This window comes from Vidua chalybeata, chromosome 1, assembly GCF_026979565.1.
Source record: "Vidua chalybeata isolate OUT-0048 chromosome 1, bVidCha1 merged haplotype, whole genome shotgun sequence".
Lineage (NCBI taxonomy): Eukaryota > Metazoa > Chordata > Aves > Passeriformes > Viduidae > Vidua > Vidua chalybeata.
Window position 1 is genome coordinate 117,856,044 of NC_071530.1, and position 21,541 is coordinate 117,877,584.

Genomic DNA, 21,541 nt, shown 5'->3' on the forward strand with positions numbered 1-21,541 from the left:
GTAGTAGGTGCCCCCCAGGCTGTCTGCAGCCACTAGGATTTCCCATCTGGACCACCATCTTTCCTGTAGCAGACGGAGACCAGATGTTCAAGGAATTAAATTCACTGGGACAGCTGAACTCCAGCATGAGAGTCTTCAGAGCCCACTCAGAGAGAAGCACACAACCACTGTGCCCATGAAGGCTGGGGTGAGGAAAGGAGGGCTGGTAGCATTGTTTCTGCCCATGCCCAGGTTTGTTTGTCAGCATCCTGTCTGAAATCTTAAATGTGCTCCTTGATTTCTGATTTGACTTCTGGGCACACAAGTGAGACAGAGTGCAAATCACAATAACCCCTTGAATGCCACCTGGTCCTGGTTGAAGCTCTTGATCCCTAACTGCATAGAGAGTTATTTAACATTTAATATAGGATGAGGGTCTGTAGCTACAGCCTGCAAACAGAACTGAAAGGATTCAAATGTTTAAATGTGTATTCTATACTATATATTTTACTTTACAGTCTATTTGCCTCCTGCTAAGTAGTTGCCCATTTAAGGCTTTAGGATTTTTGCAGCTGCTATTGCTGCTGCTGCTGCTCTTCTTATCAAATTATCTTTGAGCTCAACACACATCCCTCCTCTGCTCATTTTTTTGTGTGGTTCGACTTGTCTCCAAAGGAAGGGTCCTAGTCAGGCTCCTCTCTCTGCTGATGAAAACAATAACACACTTAAGGGCTTTAAAAGCAGACGTGATTTATAATGTTTGATGATGTCTGCTTCCCTTTCTCCTGCCACCTACTGTCTACAAATACAGAGTTTAACCTTCTGCAGCTGCCTTGGGAAGAGCTTCAGCTCTTAACCAGTTTTCTGCCTGACCAAAGATCCTGGGTTTGCCAAAGCTGCCAAAATCCATGTCATTACCATGTTACAGAGGGCTGGCAGAACTCCGCTCCTCTCAGGGCTTATGTCCCACTGCTTCTCATTCCATGCACTGGGAACCACTGTGCAGGACAGCCACAGGCTACCACATGCTTGTGCCAGAGCCTTTAGAGACATACTCCCTTTGTGAAGAGGTGTGGGTTTTGGACGGAGTGCTTTGTGTATGGACAGGAGGGCAAGGCAAAATAGGTTAAAAGGTTTAGAAATATTCAAAAAACAAAGCATGAAGCAGGTGTGATTTGTCTAATTGCCCTTTCTAAACAAGCCCTATCTGGTGTGAACCTCTTGATGAATGAACCCAGCAAATGCAAGGCAGAGTTTCTTGGACTCCTGGATTGTAGGATTCCTACCCACACCGCAAAGTGCAGCCATGTCTCTTGCAGAAGGCCCCCAGATAAGGATGTTGAACATGGACACCCTTGGTCCATCCTAGAACCAATCTGATAACAGACAGATGCAATAAATTACACTTCATGTGAAGGAAATGCTGCCAAGAGCTTTAACTGAATGATATTGAGACTAACAAAGTTTACTAGAAAGGTTCAGGAAATGTACCTCAAGGGTAAAAAATAAAGTGGCTTAGTGTAAGATTCTGATGTGGTTCCCCCAGGGTCATTTGCACATCCCACAGTCTTACACCCTGGGATTGTACCAGTGACATCAAGTTCAGCCGCTGGCACCAGCTGAACAAGCACTGTTTGTGCCAGTTTCCTGGTGGGAGTGATTGATGAGAGCTGGTTGAGCTTGCTCTGTCCAGAGCAGGTGTGGAGCAAATTTGCCCTGACTCAGTCAATTAACTTTATCAGAGAATCAGAATCAACAGCGTGAATATGATAACAATGTGTTGCAGGGTCCATGCTTCTCACTGTGCCTGGTCTCATGCCGATGGAATAATTCTGAGTTTATCACCAAAAATGGTGCCCAAGTCTTGTAATGTGTGAGCACTTGGGTCCAGATTCATCCCATGAGCTTCTGCTTGTGTTTCAGCATGAGCTTCTGCTATTACACTGGATAATTCCTGCAAAACTTCCTATGACAACAGTTAAGAGACAAGGGCAGGGAATCTCCCACAACCTATTTGTTAGTCTAAAAAATGTGTCTCAGGGAACCTCTGGCTGTTCAAGCACACACCTCTGCAAGTCTGATGGCCAATCAGACTGGCATAAGGTTGACCTCAGTGATGTCTCAGAAAAACAGCACGCCATTCTTCACTAAGATCTTTATTTCAGGATTATAGACAAGAACTTGGGAACCAGCCACTACGTTAATGGTGGGCTTCTTTCCTGTGCCAGCAAGGTCTGATGTTATGTGTAGCTGTGTACAGGGTCACATCCAGGGTCAGGGATGTGAAAAGGCTCCATGCCCTTTCCCTGACAGTGCCTCAGCTCACAAGTTCCCAGAAGTAATCTTACATGTTTTGTAGATCAGACGAATATAGTCTTGCCTCCAGCCTCGCCACTTCTTTTCATGCCCATTTAAACTCAAATAAATCTAGCTGTTGTCCAAGCAGCAGTGAGAGAAATGGGACAATTATGAAGTAAATAAATTTGAAATATGTTCAGATCTCCATACAAATGTGCCTTTGCACAACTGACTGTCACCTTGGTGGATTCAGCCTGCAGGTGCGTGGAATTCCTTGGCTCCAGCAGTCCTCTCCTGGAATAATCAAATTACTCTGCAAAGGAAACACCGGTAAGTCTCTGTGGCAGCCTAAGACAGGACTAAGGATGCTAAAAGCTTTTGTCAGACCTCAAGCATTCTCTGGTCACTCAACCTTACCCTCAGAAAGGGAGCTGTGTGTAAGCTTAGTGGTACGTGGACTGTTGTTGGCAACTGAGGCTATGCTGCAAAACACTCTGAAAGACAAAGTTCCTCACAAAACTGAACTCTATGGGGTTTTTTCTCCATGGATAGCATATGGCCTCTGTCTTTACCCCACCTTGGTATCCAGCTCAGCTCTTCAGTGGGTGCACTATGCCTGGGTTTCAATAAAGGACTAACTGAGCAACATCAAGGCTGCCCCAGTGTCAGAGCTCAGCAACTGGACCTCTCAGAGGTTCAGCAGGGTCCATACCTCACCTGATAATGCTTCCCTGATTTTTCTTCCCTGATCCTTGAGGATGCAGTGAAGTAGACTCTTTTAGCTTGCACCAGCAGGCCTCTGCCCACACAGTCAGAGATGTGCTGGGACCATAGCTGGCAGCATTCTCCTGTCTGGATGGAAAAACAAGTTCAAATCCCATTGCAATGGTTTGGCTCAAAAATATTGAGTGTCACAGTGCTAATCAGAGCTAGGCAGTGTTACAAGGAGCTTTCCTGTTGGTCATCATCATTGTTGTCATTAAAGGATCCTGTCATTTTTAAAATGAAGCAAGGCCATATGGTATATGAAGCAAGCAACCAACCAACCAAAAGTAAGAAAGCAAGAGAAAAAAGGTAATCAAGAAAAACACCAAAAGAGAAAGACAGAAAGAAAGCCAGCAAGCCAGGCAGCCAATGAGAAAGATAGGAAAAAGAGAAAGATGAAGGAGAGAGAAGGGAGAGAGAGAGAGAGAGAAAGGAAAGAAAGGAAGAAAAAAAGGAAGAAAGAAAGGAAGGAAGAAGGAAGGAAGAAAGAAAGGAAGGAAGAAAGGAAAGAAAGGAAGAAAGAAGAAGGAAGAAAGAAGAAAGAAAGGAAGAAAGGAAGAAAGGAAGAAAGGAAGAAAGGAAGGAAGGAAGGAAGGAAGGAAGAAAGGAAGGAAGGAAGGAAGGAAGGAAGGAAGAAAGGAAGGAAAAAAGGAAGGAAGAAAGGAAGGAAGAAGGAAGGAAGGAAGGAAGGAAGGAAGGAAGGAAGGAAGGAAGGAAGAAAGAAAGAAAGAAGAAAGAAGAAAGAAAGAAAGAAAGAAAGAAAGAAAGAAAGAAAGAAAGAAAGAAAGAAAGAAAGAAAGAAAGAAAGAAAGAAAGAAAGAAAGAAAGAAAGAAAGAAAGAAAGAAAGAAAGAAAGAAAGAAAGAAAGAAAGAAAGAAAGAAAGAAAGAAAGAAAGAAAGAAAGAAAGAAAGAAAGAAAGAAAGAAAGAAAGAAAGAAAGAAAGAAAGAAAGAAAGAAAGAAAGAAAGAAAGAAAGAAAGATAAAAGCAATGTTACTTCCCCCTTTTTATTGTAATCTGTTTCCCCAGAGCCAGTCTGTAGTCAGAATTGTATTGTACTTCAGTGAAGGCAAATAGAAATAATAACCAGGAGAAAAAAATGTGATCTAAAAATGGGAAATGTTCTCCTACCTTGTATTATATGCAATTCCAGGAACTGTAACAGTGAAACATGAGCTGATATCTCTGTTTCTCTGAACATGCTATGTTTTAGAGGATGTTACTCTCAGAGCTTCTAAACTTTGTGACATAAACAGCAAACCTAATTCTGAAAAAAGCACCTACCACACCTGATTACCATAACCAGGATCACACACCTTTAAATCAAAAGTCAGTTGAGTTGGAAAAGGTTTAAGTTTTTTCAATAAATTACTTTTTATAATGACTATAAAAGTTATATAGTACACAGAGGCTTGCTAGAGGTAGATACTTTACTGTACCTGAATTGCTGGGAATACTTGCTGAGACATAAAGCTGACAATCAGACATCTGAGTGTGCTTGAAAAACATCATCTACCAAAAGATTAAAGTGTGAATTTAGCAAAGTAATCCAGGAAGGAAATTCTTTGTTCTTTCTTGTTACTTATCATGGCAACTAAATGGATATAATGGGAAATGAGCTTACACTTTATTTCAGAATAACTTGAAATATAGGAAGAGTTTGAGAACAAATTTATTTTTCATTGTTAAATAGATGGATTTTGACTCTTACTGAACTGTATTTCAACACATTTTTTTATTTTATGCCCATGATAACTCATTAAACATGTAAAATTTCCTTATTTATAGAGTATAAGAGCACTGCAAGTCATAGTCCCTCCATTTTTCAATGTAGCAACGACTTAGATGTGTATAGATTCTAAATGATCTTTTAATTACAAGGGGAAGAAGGGAATTGCTAGAAATAAAAGAGATTTGTTATTCTACAAAGAAGGGGGGAAAAGGAGTGATGATTCTAAATTTTAAAATGTACTAATTGCATTTTTTATGAAAAAGATAGCCCAGTTAGGAAAATAAACCTTGTAGTTAGGATTGTTGAGAGAATGTCATACGGAAGGTTGAGGGAGAGAAAACTAAGGATGTGAAACTGAGCATATCCTTCTGATGTGCAGCATGGGGAAGAAAGGGAATTAACTAATGAATATATCCAAAATACTGACAATATTTTAGTGTTCCTGGAGAATTAGTGAGCTCTATGATGTCTGAAAAGAAAGAGGAGAAGGTTACTGATCTTTTAAAATGGCAAGGGAAGAGGAAGAGAAAGAGTGAACCTGTCATCTACCATCTGGTAAGCCTAACTTCAGTCTGCAGTAATATAGTGGAAAAAATATTAAAAGGTAAAAATCTTAAGCACTTAAGGGAGAATGTATCCACAACCAGTAAACAGCATGGATTTATAAGGAATGGAAAGAAGGCACGCAAAAGTATTTTTTTCTTCCTATAATTGCAAAGTGGTGACTGAAGGGAATACAGTAGGGATAATATACATGCCTACTAACATATAGATTTGTATGTATGGGCTTCAGTAAATTAAATAGGATCTAGCAGTGTGACCAAAAAAAAATCCAATGCAATTTTTGGGCTTCTAACACAGGGACATCGTGTCACATACCTGGAAAGTGATAGATGCCTCTCTCGGTATACAATACTGATGAGATAGCATCTCGACTACTGCTTTCAGATTTAAGCACTTTCAGTACCAATAAAAGTGAACTGGATGGAGTTCAAGAAGCATGGAAGGAAAAGCAAAAGCCTATAGAAAGTGTTTGGTGATGAAATATTAACTGAAAATAGACATCTATAGCCTAGTCAGACAAGGGTGGGAAGAATAAGTTCAGTGCCACGTTCCTTACAGTGGAAGGCTTTCAAAGAAAATAGGGTCAAGACTGAAAGGGAAAGCCAGACAGGGAGTAAATATGAACTGTACATGGCCAGAGCTGTGGCCCCTGCTCCTGCTGAGACTCAGCCAGGCATTTATTGGGGTGCAGAAGTGCACATGAATGAAGAACTGTGTTCATGAGGAAAGAAATGGCTTGGAGGACCAGAAGATGCTTCTCTGGGGACAGGACAGAAAAGAAAATAGAAAAAAGGAAGGAAGGAAAAAAGGAAAAAAAGGAAAAAAAGGAAAAAAGGAAGGAAGGAAAAAAGGAAGGAAGGAAAAAAGGAAAAAAGGAAGGAAGGGAGGAAGGGAGGAAGGGAGGAAGGGAGGAAGGGAGGAAGGGAGGAAGGGAGGAAGGGAGGAAGGGAGGAAGGGAGGAAGGGAGGAAGGGAGGAAGGGAGGAAGGGAGGAAGGGAGGGAGGAAGGGAGGAAGGGAGGAAGGGAGGAAGGGAGGAAGGGAGGGAGGAAGGGAGGAAGGGAGGAAGGGAAGGAAGGGAGGAAGGGAGGAAGGGAGGAAGGAGGAAGGGAGGAAGGGAGGAAGGAAGGAAGGAAGGAGGAAGGAAGGAAGGAAGGAAGGAAGGAAGGAGGAAGGAAGGAAGGAAGGAAGGAAGGAAGGAAGGAAGGAAGGAAGGAAGGAAGGAAGGAAGGAAGGAAGGAAGGAAGGAAGGAAGGAAGGAAGGAAGGAAGGAAGGAAGGAAGGAAGGAAGGAAGGAAGGAAGGAAGGAAGGAAGGAAGGAAGGAAGGAAGGAAGGAAGGAAGGAAGGAAGGAAGGAAGGAAGGAAGGAAGGAAGGAAGGAAGGAAGGAAGGAAGGAAGGAAGGAAGGAAGGAAGGAAGGAAGGAAGGAAGGAAGGAAGGAAGGAAGGAAGGAAGGAAGGAGGAAGGAAGGAAGGAAGGAAGGAAGGAAGGAAGGAAGGAAGGAAGGAAGGAAGGAAGGAAGGAAGGAAGGAAGGAAGGAAGGAAGGAAGGAAGGAAGGAGGAAGGAAGGAAGGAAGGAAGGAAGGAAGGAAGGAAGGAAGGAAGGAAGGAAGGAAGGAAGGAAGGAAGGAAGGAAGGAAGGAAGGAAGGAAGGAAGGAAGGAAGGAAGGAAGGAAGGAAGGAAGGAAGGAAGGAAGGAAGGAAGGAAGGAAGGAAGGAAGGAAGGAAGGAAGGAAGGAAGGAAGGAAGGAAGGAAGGAAGGAAGGAAGGAAGGAAGGAAGGAAGGAAGGAAGGAAGGAAGGAAGGAAGGAAGGAAGGAAGGAAGGAAGGAAGGAAGGAAGGAAGGAAGGAAGGAAGGAAGGAAGGAAGGAAGGAAGGAAGGAAGGAAGGAAGGAAGGAAGGAAGGAAGGAAGGAAGGAAGGAAGGAAGGAAGGAAGGAAGGAAGGAAGGAAGGAAGGAAGGAAGGAAGGGAAGGAAGGAAGGAAGGAAGGAAGGAAGGAAGGAAGGAAGGAAGGAAGGAAGGAAGGAAGGAAGGAAGGAAGGAAGGAAGGAAGGAAGGAAGGAAGAAGGAAGGAAGGAAGGAAGGAAGGAAGGAAGGAAGGAAGGAAGGAAGGAAGGAAGGAAGGAAGGAAGGAAGGAAGGAAGGAAGGAAGGAAGGAAGGAAGGAAGGAAGGAAGGAAGGAAGGAAGGAAGGAAGGAAGGAAGGAAGGAAGGAAGGAAGGAAGGAAGGAAGGAAGGAAGGAAGGAAGGAAGGAAGGAAGGAAGGAAGGAGGAAGGAAGGGAGGGAGGGAGGGAGGGAGGGAGGGAGGGAGGGAGGGAGGGAGGGAGGGAGGGAGGGAGGGAGGGAGGGAGGGAGGGAGGGAGGGAAGGACCTCCAAATTCCCCAAACCAAAGCAGAACATATTGCTTTATGGTAGGACCTTTCAGTCTTTCTCCACAAACCTCAGTGTAATGACTCAGCGAGCTTGCCACTGATGATATACCCCGTGTTGTCCCTGAAACGACAATAGCATCAGACTCTTTCATCCTACTCGGTTTCAAGTTCATGGATTTTCTAGCATGTCTATGTAACTGAACAGAAAACACCTCCTGCGAGCCTCCTGTCCAAGCGCAGACAGCCCACAGATTTCAGTTTCAGAAAGGGACACCAAAGGAATAATTAGTTATGTCCCCATGCGGAAAAAGGCTGAAGGGATCTTTTACGTTTCAATGCCATTCCTTTTTCCATTTTCATATAGTTTCTAAGGGTCATCCCTTCCCTCCACTGCCGCCAGCTCCCGAGGAGGGCCATGCACTTCTCCCGATGCCCAGGAGATGGTGCTGTGGATTTTGGATCGGGAGCTCAGCGGCCGGGGCTGGGGCCGGGGCCGGTAGGTCCCCGCGGAGCCCCAAGGGGACCCCGCGGACACCCGGCGGGTCTCCGCGGGAGTCCTCAGGTGCCCTTGATTTCTCTGCAGCCCTCCAGAATTCCCTTTACACCTCTAGCGGTCACCCCAGAGGCGCGTGGCTGGGCGATCAGGGTGTCATTCCTCACCCCAAGAAACCTCAACCTCGCTGCGCTGTGGGCCAAGTTCACCACTGCCGCTTTTGCACCGCGGCTAAGGACCAGGAAGTGTTTACCTCCAGGAGTGTTTACCAGGAGTGTTTACCTCCGTTTCGCAGCACCTCGTCACACTAAAGTCCCCCAAGCCCGGCTGTACACACACGTCCCCCAGCTCTGCCCGCTCCCCCGGCCACCGGGGAGCTGCGCCGGGCGTCCCGGGGGCTGAGAGCATCGGCCCCTTCTCATCCCCTACGGGCCTCCTCCCCGCCACCCGGAGCCCCGGCGGGCTGCCGGGCCCTGCCTGTAGCTGGGAACAGCTCCCAGGCGAGTCCACCGGCCTCCTGGGGCTGCCTCTGAGCAGACACGCACCTCTGAGGATGTTTGCACCACGAGATGCAGTGGGGAGTGTAATTTAATTTCTTTTTACTGGGTTTTTTTTACACCTTGAACTTAAATAAAGTTTTCTTCACAGAGAAGACAACATAGGTGCAGTTGCGGCAAACGAAAGCGCTCTCCAAAGCTTGACTTAGTGCTGGAAAAGTCGGTCAAATCCTGCATGGGGGACGGCCCCTGCTGCACTCGGCGCTCGACTGTGATGTCCCCCAGGCTCAGCGTGTCAGAGGAAGAAGAGACTTCGGGCTGAGCCACTGGAAGAAGGACTGGAAAGTCGCGGAAGATCCCAAGCCTTCCTCTTGCTACGGGGCCGTCCGACTGCAGCAGGCACACGCCGTCCCTCTGCTCAGAGCAGGCAGGGAGAGACTAACCACATGACTAAATCTGTCTGCATTCAGCTCTTGGGAGTCTGACGGCAAAATTTGGAAAGTGTCTTTCATCACGGAAACTTTTCTGCAAACCCAACCCTGGGAAGAGGGAAAAGGAGATTTTACTTCTCTCACAGGTGAGGAGCGGAACAAAATAACTCTCGAGCAGATCTTGCTAAAGACGCCACAGAAAATCAGCAATCATTGGGCTGTCCGCTCTCATCTGTATCCTGGGACCTTCCAAGTCCTTGCCCCCCTGCCCCTGCCTCCTGCCCCGCCCAGGATGGCCCGTGCCCGGCCGCTCATAGCGGAGCCTGGGGGGATGCTCCGGGGCGGCGGGCGCAGCCCTTCTGCAGCTCGGCTCCGGGCTGCTCATTTCCCGAAATAATGACCCAAGTGCGGAGGAGCTGGTGGCAGAGGGCTGCGGTACAATTAAACCAGGTAACGAGACGCTGGGCAGATGTGTTTTCATTGCGCTGTAAGATAAACGCAGTGTTAAATGCCTGACAACTTCCCAGAAGCAATCAGCAAAAGTTTACGAGTGCATAAACCTCAAAGACCATTCCTCGGTATTTTTATAAGCGCCGCATTTAAAGCTTCTATAAATTCTTCTGCTTGCTTCCAAACTAAAGTTCCCGTAGACTATTAAACAGCCACTTCTTCGTGAGGTGGGGAGAGACAGATCACAACATGCGGGTCCAGGGAAGGCGAGAGGGGCTTTCTTTTCGTCCCCTCCACTTTGCTCTCCCAACTCCCTCCCACACCTCCCACAAGGTAAAGTTTGTAAGAAAGTTGGCATCTTCAGAGCACGACAAGTCATAGATGAGCACATCGGCAAGATGAAGGGATATATTCATGTCTCAAGAACAGGGGACAGACCCAGTAGAGAGGGAAAGGGAAAAAATGAAGAGCAATGAAAGGAAAAGAGAGGTGGTTGAAAAGACGGGATGAAGCAGGTAAAAGTATACGAGCAGATCTAGGGGCAGATCAAACAGACTGACCGGTGGACAGGGAAGAACAGAAAAAGCTTAGACGGAGAGGGAGATTTCAGACGCAGAGGGCAAATCTAAGCGAACGCAGCCGAGGGGGAAAGGAGGCTGCCGCGGAGGTCGCCTCTGTGTCCCCCTTCCCCCGCCCCGACGGCGCGGCCCGGCAGCACCCCTCGCCGATCGGGGCAACCGCGGCAGCCGCAACCCCGGGCAACGGGACCCGCCGCCTGCGGAGAGGTAGTGTACGTCGTCCCCAAAGTTGGAGAAAAAAACTAGACAGTGCTAGTGAACCCACAGATCAGCGGGAGAGATCAAGACGGAGCCCTCTGTCTTCGAAGAAATAAGATGAAGGGAATGAAATGTTCCCACTAGCCATCAAATTATAATAACAGTATCCGTCATCCTTAAGTGAACACACGAGTTTTACAAGTTGGATATTAAACAGATAAAATAATAATAATAAAAAACCCCAAGTCTCTGTTGCGAACATAAAGTCCTTTGTTTATGATCCTGAGGAAAATGAAGTTGCTAATTGAAAAACAATAAACCTAAAATGCCTTTGGATTAATAATGATAGAGGTTAACGGTGACATCCATCCCTTGGAAAGGGGGAGGGGAGCGAGGCGCTTGGTGACTGTGCGCTTGGACGGCGACCAGGGACAAGCGCAGCAGCCAAATGGGGCTGGGGGGCGGGGGGTGAGACCCTCCCTCTTCGGAGGGCTCGGCTTGTATGTTCGCTTCTGATCCGGAGACACGAGGTGAGGAAGGTCTGTATTGTAGTCATGTCCTCGCTAGATGAAATCTCAGTCAATTACTCTGAAATCTGCAGCTTGGCTTCTTTTCATTCTTTCCAGGTGAAAATTCAAACGTTTTCTGTTGTCGCCTGGTCCTTTCTTTCCTGAAACAAGGCACCCAACTGTTCTGATATTACCATTCAAAAACGGGTTCTGTGGCAAACCTCATTTGTGAATCTATTACAGAGATTAATAGATTATTTCTCCTTTTTCAACTAATTCTCAGTGGGGAAATTTAACCATATGGTAAGGAGAGAATTAGAATTTCATCACATTAGAGCAAAATGTAATGAAAAGAGTCCAACACCTGGGGCCAACTCCGAAAGACACAATTAAAAGGTTTTTAATGAAACCAGAGAAACCAAAAAAAATTTCATCGCCTTCAGTAATCCTGCCACATAAGAATGATTTGGAAGTGTTGGGAAATATTGTTTTTTACTGATGTCATAAGAATGAAAACCTGCCACTAAATACTCTGAGTGCTAACAGAAAGGCGAGAGCAAGCTGCTCGCCTCAAGCATCAGAGGAGTAGTGGGACAAAATTCTGACCGACCCTCGGGTTTCCACTTCAGCTTTTGGAATAGTGCAGAGGAAAGTGTTCCCGGCTCCGAGGAGAAGCCCCGAGAGAGGAGCAGGGGGTCAGAGTAACCGGATGACTGAGGCCGCCTCGCCCTGACACCGGCGGCGGCATCCCGGCGCTGGGGAGAAGAGCGGGGGTGCTCCGGCCGCGTCGGGCTCGCTGGAGGGAGGCAGGAGGGCACGGACCTGCCAAGAGTTGGTCAGTCACAATAAAAAATAAATTTTAAAAAGTTTGGTGGGTTTTGCCCTTTCTCTTCCCACCCTCTCTCTTCCCAAGATCCGTTCATTTTCAAGGTAACTGATGGGGCTTTATGTTTTTTATAGGGACAAGGGGGATAATCACTCGCAAGCAGCAATCTGCTACTTGAAAAGGGATAAGGGAAGGAGGAAGGGAACCTCCCCGTAGTTTGGTCTCCGTTTGTTGGAAGGGGGGTGGGGAGAGGGAGGACTGGGGACCACCCGCCTCCCAAGGAAGCAAGGTGGACTTTGGCGGTGGGCAGGAGTGGGCACGACGGCTGGGGTTGCTCCGGGGGTTTTCAATTTTATGTTTTTCTTTCCCAGGCGATGCTTTTCGGGAAGACGGGTGGGGGTGGGAGGGAGCTATAAGTTAATGTAAATGCAGGGGGTGGGTGGGCTGGGGGGAGAGGGTGTCACTCCCGACTCCACGGCTAAGTTAGCAGAAGTCTGCTGGCAGCACTCGGAAGGAGAAGTGTTGAAGTGGGCTTTTCTGCAGTGCAGGGCTGTAATTTGCTGAAGGAGGCAAAGAACATCCTTCGATCTAAGTAGGGCTTTTAGTGTGCTCATTGATGAGTGAAAGTCGCCACACATGTCAAGCTAAAGGCAGTTGTTGGGTTACTAACAGGACACAACGTCTTGCAAACATATGCGTTAAGCTGTGTATACAGATGGCAGGGAGAATAATGGAGCAGGCGCCTCTTATAAAGCTCTAGCTGCTGCCTGTCTTCAGACCTGGGAAAAGAAACTATTCAGACTCAGGGCCAGATAGCGCCTGGGATTGTTTGTTACCGTTTTAATCCTATTAATTAAAACGTTAACCTGATTGGGTAGAAAGCTCTGTCCCAACAGGCGAGTCTTCTTCATAATAACCTACTCTCAGAGATAATGATGTAAAAGACTCCCCCGTCTGCGGCGGCTGCTGGTTGATGGGTCCGGAAATCTCTTGAAGGTGAATCCAAGCAAGATAAACGGTGGAAGCGGCTCCACTGGCAGCGCACAATGCCCCAGCGCGGCGCCTGCTGAGGGCGAGCCGGAGCCGCAGCCGGAGCCACAGCCACAGCCCGAGCCACAGCCGCTGCCGGAGCCGCAGCCCGAGCCGGAGCCGCCGCCCGAGCCGGAGCCACAGCCGGAGTCGCCGGAGCCGCCGGAGCCGCAGTCCGAGCCGCCGCCGGAGCCAGAGAAGGGGCAGCCGCGGCGCCGGGCACGGCGCAGCTCCGGCGGGAGCCGGGAAACGATTTCTGCCAGCGGGACGCCGGGGAGCCGCCCGCCGCGGCGCGGAGCCTTGGAGGAGCGGGCCGGGAACTGAGGGGGGCGGAGGAGGCGGAGGCGAGCGGGGCGCCGATGGAGCGGGCGCTGGGGCTGCCCGCAGAAGAGGACCTCTTCCACAAGAGCCTCGCCGCCTCGGCCAAGCGCATGGAGTCAGCCTTCCGCTCGCCCCCGGGGCTCGACCTTTCCCACCCCCGCGACCGCCAGCCCTCGCCGCTCGCCTGCTACGAGGCGTCGGAGCCCGAGGCGCTGCTGCAGCCCGGAGTCGGCGGCGACCCGCTGGCTCTGCCGCCGGGCTCCGTCTGCGTCAAGTACGGCGAGAGCGCCAGCCGCAGCTCGGTGGCCGAGAGCAGCGGCGGCGAGCAGAGCCCCGACGACGACAGCGACGGCCGCTGCGAGCTGGTGCTGCGCGGCGCCGGGGGGGACCCGCGCGTCGCCTCGCCGGCGGCGGGCGGCGGCGGAGGGGGGGGCGGGGGGCTGAAGGCGGCCGAGGGCAGCTGCTCCAACAGCCACGGGCACGGCGGCAGCAAGAAGTCCAAGGAGCAGAAGGCGCTGCGGCTCAACATCAACGCGCGGGAGCGGCGGCGGATGCACGACCTGAACGACGCGCTGGACGAGCTGCGGGCGGTCATCCCCTACGCGCACAGTCCCTCGGTGCGGAAGCTCTCCAAGATCGCCACGCTCCTCCTGGCCAAGAACTACATCCTGATGCAGGCGCAGGCCCTGGAGGAGATGCGGCGCTTGGTGGCTTATCTCAACCAGGGCCAGGCCATCTCGGCCGCCTCCCTGCCCAGCTCCGCCGCGGCGGCGGCGGCAGCGGCGGCGGCGCTGCACCCCGCCCTCGGCGCCTACGAGCAGGCGGCCGGTTACCCCTTCAGCGCCGGGCTGCCCCCCGCCACCTCCTGCCCGGAGAAATGTGCCATCTTCAACAGCGTCTCCTCCAGCCTCTGCAAACAGTGCACGGAGAAGCCTTAAGCGCCGCCGCCGTGGCCGCCCCCCGCCGCCGCCGCGGCCCCGGGGAGCGGCGACAGCCGGCGGTGCTGTCCCGGGCTGGGGAGCGCGGAGGCGGCGGAGGGACTGGCCGCTGCCCGGCCCCGCCACCCTCTGCCCGGACTCGCCTCGCTCTTCTCCCCGGGTGCCGCCGAGACGGGACCGCGACGGGAACCAGCGTGCGTGCGGCCGCGGGGAGGGGGCGCGGGGCCGGGGGTGCCGCGGGGAGGAAGGAAGGCCCGGCCCGGGGGCGCCGGGGGGACTCGCTGCGCGTCCGGACAAAGGAGAGGCCGGGAAATAGCAGGCCGGGCTGGGCGCCGGGGCTATCGCCGGGGACAAATCAGAGAGGGCACTTGAACATAGATTTTTTTTTTTAATTAATTATTAGCAGTATTATTATTATTATTCTGAGCCAGGAAACAAACAAACTTGAAATGTAAACTTATTATTTAAGTGACTCGCAGAAACAAAGAGACTGGACCATTGCTATGGAAGACTTTGTATTTTTTATCGTCTCTAAACTTTGATCCTGTGAAAATGCGCAAAGTTTGGTGAGAGTGATTTAAAAAATCGAGAGAGTTAAAAAAAAAAGACAAAAAATAACCGATCAAAACCCCTACTCCGTGTCGCTGAAAGTATCGCATTTTAAAAAGAAATATTTATGTGCACCTTGTTTCTTTCCACTTTGCAATGATGTATAAACAAGACATGCTATTTATTTGTTATTCTTTAAAATGACCCTTCCACGCCAACAATATTTACCATGTGTTAAGGTCATGGGTCTTATGTGCAGTTACTTTAAATGCTTCTAAAATTCTGTTTATGGATTAACTTAAACTGTGTGCCAAGTGTTTAAAACATTTATTTGCCAACAACATATAACCAGAAACGTTGATGTATCCGAGCTGCTTAGGTTTATGAAAGGTCATCTGGATTTTAAGTTGCATCATCCTGTATTTAAATTGAGCTTTAATAAATTGCTTCAGTCCAAAAATTACAGGAAAAGTGTATTCTTAATTGCTTAACCAACTGATTTTTGAAAGGGTATACTTTGCATTATAACAGGTAATAACTATTTACTTTTACAAGGCATCAGAGCAATAGCTGCTACAAGAACACTTGCCAAGCCAATGTTTTCCCAGGCGCTGTGTTTTCGAAGGTATAATTTAAACCGCTTTTAATGTGTATGTAAATTATTCTGACTGTGGATAATTTATTTAAGTTGAAATACTTTAAATACTTTAGGGTAATTTACAGAACGCGTGGAATTCTTCTCTTTCAGGGGATGTGGGGGGCGGGTGTTTGATTTTTTTTTTTTTTTTTTTTTAAGAAAAATGAGAGATGAAAAGCAAGAAATAGCTATTTACCCAAAGTGAGCCTTCAGTTTGAGTTTGCATGGCTGGGTGGCTGTCTCTCTGCCATTTGTAAATCAAGATTTTTTTTTTCATTTTCTTATTTTCTTTTTTTTTTTTTTTCCCTTTTCAAAAACGAGTCCTGCTTTTTTCCACTACTTGCAGATAATACAAATTCGGACTGTCAGGTTGGATGGCAAAATAGGAGCCATGATGGATCTGTTGGCAGGTCACGGATGTGTAAAGAGTGATATATATTAAATAGGTCAATCAGATTATGACAGCAATGTACGATCGTTTGTATGTGTATCTATGTCGGAAAGAATCTTTATTAAAATATTTTGAACAAACGCTTGTATTATGCTGTGCTTTGTTAAGCATTTCTATCCAGATTAAAGGAGGTGAATGGTGGGGGTGGGTAGTTTTCTTTCCTTTGCCTGAGTGCGCCCCAGTACCCTCCTCGTCACCCCACTCCTGGCTCCAGGTGTCCCAGGCAGGGAGGCGAGAAGTTCCTCCTTGGCTGCATTTCTCCCGCTCCCGTGGCAGGCCGCCCCCGGCGCTGCGCGGCAGCCGTGGGGCAGCGCCGGGCCCTGCCCTGCCCTGCCCAGCCCTGCCCTGCCCGCCCGTCCCGCGGCTCCACGCCCGCCCCGAACCGCGGGGCTGGATGCGCCGCGGGGTACGCTCAGGACCGCCCCCCCCGCCTCCTCCCAATCCGCCGAGTTTTGGAGCCGCCCCTCCCCTCGTGGACCCTCCGCCCTGCCCCAAACCCGCGGGCAGGGGAAGCAGGCAGCCCCCCCCGGGCTGTCTGCTCGGCGCTAAGCCCGGGCCGGTGGTCCCGGTCCTGCGGCTCCCCCCTCCCCTCGGGCGGCCCGGGCCGGCGCCGGGTGTCCGCGGAGCCGCCTCTCCCAACGGCAGCACCACAGGCGGGGGAAGGGTATAAATATTTTCTGCTCCACTTCCCATCAAAAAAGATTAATCAGAACCTGTAACTTTTCAGGAAACATAACTGTAAAGTGCCACGGAGCTGTGGGAAGGCAGCCCAGAGAGGGTGGGCAGATCAGCCCCCAGGCGCAAGGAGAAGCGTCTCTCAGCATTTACTAGACAAAGGCTGGGTGCGTCTAATTATGATTATTAAAACAATTTCCATGACGATGTCTAATATTATGTTAATTTGAAAACAACTGTGTATGAAAACTGTCGACTATAATACCTAAATTCATTTAATGAAACACATCGTTAAGGCAATTAAACCTCCTGGATGTGATTAAGGAACATAATTACGACACTGTTCTGCGCCATAATTGGGTGTCTTTAATCAAGGGGTAAAGTGATCAGCAACACAGCCATTAGTTTGTATTGTTCTGTCTCTGCTGTCCATCATTCTGATTAGGAATTAACCACCGCCACCAGCTTGGCGTGGTGCGTGCCTGTGTGTGTGTCTGTGTGAGTGTGTGTTCGTGCATATAACATCGCAGGACACATTTGCTGCAATATTTACCGCTTAATGTCTCTGGCTACCAAGCGGGCTTCCTTCCCGGAGAAATTCCCTTGGAAGGCGCGGATGCTGCTCGGCTTTGCTCGGCCGTGGGGTGGGGGAAAATAAGCCAGGTCCCAGCAAACTCCTGGAGCGGCCGGGACCTAAGGAGGGGAGGAGGCAAGGGGCTGGGGGAGGCCCACGCCCTGCCTCCCGGCTCCCGTGGCCGGGGGCAGGGTCCGAAGTGTGCGGGCCGGGCCTGGCGTGCTCCCCGCCGGCTCCGGGGAGCGAAGTCTGTGGCACATGGAGCGGTTTGTCCGTTCACCGCTCTCTCTCGCCTGCCTCTGCCTCGGAGCGACGGGACAGAGGAATGAAAATCTTTGTCATTCCTGGCTACCGCTGCCGCCCGACTTTGGGCTGTCTTGCTTCCTCTTCGATTGCTTCGGAGGGGGCGAGGGGTCCGTGCCAGGTAGAGGTGTTACCAGTCCTGGCCCCACTCTCCTGTCGCGCTGCGCCGGGCATCCTCCCTGGGAAGCGGCGCGAAGCCACTGGGCCAGTCCCTGAGCAAGTCTTGCCAATGCAAGCGTAATGTGTGCCGGGGTGGGGGGAGGAGAGAGGCTCCCCCGCCCGCCTTAAAGCTTGACAGATCACTTAGCCAGAAATGAACATGTACCCTTTCAAAAGAGCTTCTTCCCCGTTTCCAACCGCCCCACCGAACCGGGATCTCCCTCAGCCTCATCCGGAGCTCCCTCTGCCCCCGCCGCCCAGCCTGGCTCCCTTCCCCGGCCCCTTACCCCGGCTCGGAGCCTAGATTGTCCCAGCATGAGTGACATTGGCTTTCCTAATGTAATGACTTATGAAAGATATAATCATGTGTTAAATTGAATCCTCCGCTTAACTGTTAATGGTGTGCTCTGGGCACATTTACGTATTAGATGCTATGGTAACTAATTACCACTAGAAGAAGGGATAATACACTTTCCAGACTTTGACAAATAATTATGAGTGTTCACATCCCTGCTAGCAGCAGTTGCAGCGGATCTGCTGGAATGAGTAAGTGAATAAATGAATGGGTAAGTGAACTTGTGTGCATGGAGGGGACTAGATAATGAATAGTGGTCAAGTGAGTTTTCTTATTAAAACCTTTAATGAAAATGTGATTTAGGGTGGAAGGGGGAAAAAACTGTGACGCTGCCTCTAAACGTAATTAAATCGCGTAATATAAACATCAGAAACATAAATAAGTTTGCTTTTAATTAAAGCTCAGCAGTCAAAGTAAATTATCCATGTGCTCGGAAACTTTACAGCAATTAACACCTTTTTTTTTTTTTTTTTTTTTGTGGTGGTGGTGGCGGAGGGAGGCTGTTGGGTGGTAAAACAAACGAGCCGGGACTCCGCGACTGTCCCCAGGATCATTCGTAACTGTGATCGCACTGCCCCTGCTCGCAGGCCGGACGGATCCTGAAGCTCTAAGCAGACGGCGGAAGAGCTCCTTGTCGGAGCGGGACAAAAGTTTGGGGAAGTGACTCTGGGCCCCGCGCCGGCCCCGGCCCCCGCCGCCCTCCCGCTCCGCGGGCTCGCTGCTGCCCGTCGGGGCCCGGCCCCCGCCTGGGAAAGCTCCGGCACTAGCGGAGCCCACGGAGGGCGTAGGGCAGGTTCTCCCTGAAGCGTTGCTCATGGCTTAGGCAGGCGCCGCAGGGGTTAAGCCGATTTTGCCCGCTCCTGCCCTACCATCCCGCCGGAGCAGGGGCAAAGGCGGGAGCTGCTGCCGGGAGCGGGAGCCGGCACGGTTGCCCCAGCCCCCAGCCCCATCCGGGGCTCCTAGCAGCCCTCCACGTCGCAGAGGGGACATGTGCTAAATGAGCACAGAGCTGCAGCCAGCCCCATTTACCCCTGGTCACTCATCAGCTCGGTGTCACCCAGCCCGCCCACACCCGCCCCCGAAGCGCTCCGGAGGGGAATTTGGTCTGGTTTCGGCTCGTTCTCCAGCCTCGGGAAGGGTTAAATCCTTCCCCAAGCCCCTAGTTGCCCTTGTCCTCTCAACCTGATTCAGAGACGTGTAATAAAATAGGAAGCAAATTTATGGTCTGTTTCAAGCACTTTACTGCTGTATTTTTAAATTCATATATGCACACATAAGAACTATGATCTGTGAATAATTTGAAATGCTATAGGAAAATGATGTATTTTAGATCAAACATAACCGTTTTCTTACGTAATTGTGTCGGATTAAAATAAAAAAATAAAGATACATTTCGAAGAGAGACAAAGCTGAAAATCTAATGATAGCTATAAACTGCTAGACAGCCATAAATTAACGTCTTCATCAAACACTGAAGGGATCAGTGCTTATCTAAATCAACAATTATTTCTTCCGAGAAGTTGCCGAACAGATTGCCCCTTTAATACTATTTTTAAATCTTCATAATTGAGGATTAGGGAAAAACAATCGCCTTTCCAGAGTAAACCTCCTCTCCACCAGCCGAAGCCCTCCAAACTCACCGAACACCCAGACCGCTTCCCTAGGAACCTCCTCGGGGGTCCCGTCCCCTTGTCCCACTGCAGCATCCCTGGAAGCTCGTGATGCTTTTAGGAAGGGGCATGCAGGAATCTTTCCTCACCCCCCTCTCCCCTGATTTTTGTCGCGGGCCGGGGGAGGTGGGAGCGCAGGGAGCACAAGCCAGCGGCGGGAGCCCGGCGGGCAGCGGGTGAGGATGCGGGCGGGCGGGCGAGGGTGCGGGTCCCTGCCGCCGCCGCGGGCCAGGGGCATCCCGGAGCGGCAGCATCCCCCGGTGCTTACACCACCAGCTCAACTAATGCCCATCCGCTTTTCAGGTTCAAAGCTTTAGCGAGGCGGCACTTCTCCCAGCTGCAGCCACCTGCGAAGCCGGTTTTGCAAGAGGCTGCTGTAAAGAATTCATTTTTTAAAGGCAACTGAAAGATACGTTGTGAAGAGAGGCGATTCACTGGCTCACAAGATGGAAATTAGACAGGGAAAGACTTGCTGCCTGTAGGAGATTAGCGAGCGACTAAACTGTTTGGAAGAAAGAGGTAGTTGGAAAGATGAGCTGATGGGGAAGAAGTCGCTGTCAAAAGTCATCACAGGGTGTTTGCTTAACTGACTTTTACTCTCCCTGTAGCCAGTACTTAGACTTTTATTCAACTTTTCTGTACTCATAGCTGCTGGTTTTGGGGAAAAGAAAAATGAAGCAACACATTTGTGTCAAAATGGGTTTAGCAAATCTTTGAAGATAGAAAGAATTCTTTAAGGGTTCTAGCAAGAACAGCTGAAGCTTAGGCTACTTTTGATTATTTATTTTGGTGTGAATAGTTTTGAAGATGAGCAAATTTCTACTATTATGAATGATGTACTCATACAACGTCAATACGTGAGATCCCAGGAAAGCCTGATGCATAGAATAAACACAGAACTGGTTTGTATGAGGATCAGCATCCCAGCACAGCTTCCTTGCTTTCACTTTAAAATGGAACATTGTTTACCTTTTTTTTGATATGCTTTTATATATTTCTTCATATTTATTACTAATTATAAACATAGACAATAACTTAAGGATCACGATACTTTCATAAACATAGCTTTGAGGGGCGTTTTTGTAATGAGATAATTTTTCTATTCTGTAGTAGATATGGGGACTTAACTAGTCAGGGTACATCGGCTGGTTTAGGTAGTAGACAGGAAAATACTTCACTTTCTATGGTCTGGCAGTTAGAATAGCTCTATTCATATGAGTTAAGCATATGCATAATTTGATACCTTGAACAGTTTTAAAATACAGTGCTGTACAAGTAACATCAAGACAGTACCTAGTATCAAACCAAATACTAGATAAAATACAGTGTTAGGGGGGGGGTCTCACTAACTCCTTCCTTTCAAACTACCTTTCAGACCATTATGGAAAGCGCACTCAGAAATGTGCCGTTCAAGAAATCTCAAACAATGCCACTTTCTAATTTATAAATTTCAATAACTTCTAATGTAGCCTGGAGTTAGAACAATTGCACAGCTACACATACATTTACCAAACCCAGAAAATGCTGCAGGTCTGTCTTCTCTAGGAAGCATCTTCAATAACCCTTGCAGACATATCTGACAAGCATTTCTGCATGAAGGAATGGAGAAACACCGATGTCTTTAGGGTACAACCTTCCTATTAAATACCTGTAGAACTCAGCAGCTACAGTGATACCTAGAAAAGCCAAGTTGTGCTTTGCTGGTGCAGTGCTGTGTATCGTAACAATTTCATTCATATCCCCTTTTAAAATGAATGATCTGTGAAGACAGAATATTTTACTTTAGGTAGTACATCTTAGTGGTTTGCAAAAGTAAAAGCCTAGGAGCTGTACTTAGGAATCACTAGTGGACTGCAGATCTTCATATTCATTTTGAATAATGTTCTAAGAATGTCAGCAGTACCACTTATTTTACCTCATCTGATGAGAATTGGCCTAAGTTTCCTGGCCAGGGGTGGGGGCGGGGGGGTGAAAAAAAACACATGGTACTTTCCAATATTCAGAGGAGTTTCTGTATTTCACTGCTGAATTAAAGGCTTTTTTTTTTTTTTTCATTACAGAAATATCTGTCAAGATGAAGTAACAGAAAAATGTAGTATGTTGAAATAATAATTTAAAAATTAAAGCAATAGTTGTGAATCTGTGAGAAAAGTATAAGCATAAGCTGGAAAAAATACCACAGACAATAA

The 21,541-nt window shown here is 48.9% G+C and overlaps 1 protein-coding gene across 1 annotated transcript; it reads left to right on the forward strand.

Moving 5' to 3' along the window:
• Window positions 1–12,149: 12,149 nt before the first annotated feature.
• BHLHE22 (basic helix-loop-helix family member e22) lies at window positions 12,150–14,063 on the forward strand. The gene has a single exon (XM_053949550.1). It carries the CDS (start codon window positions 13,080–13,082, stop codon window positions 13,977–13,979), a length of 900 nt encoding a protein of 299 aa, XP_053805525.1. The 5' UTR covers window positions 12,150–13,079; the 3' UTR covers window positions 13,980–14,063.
• The last annotated feature ends 7,478 nt before the right edge of the window (window positions 14,064–21,541 follow it).

What these genes read in the sequence shown, in the direction of transcription:
- BHLHE22 (XM_053949550.1), top strand. Translation starts at nt 13,080, where the DNA reads ATGGAGCGGGCGCTGGGGCTGCCCGCAGAAGAGGACCTCTTCCACAAG.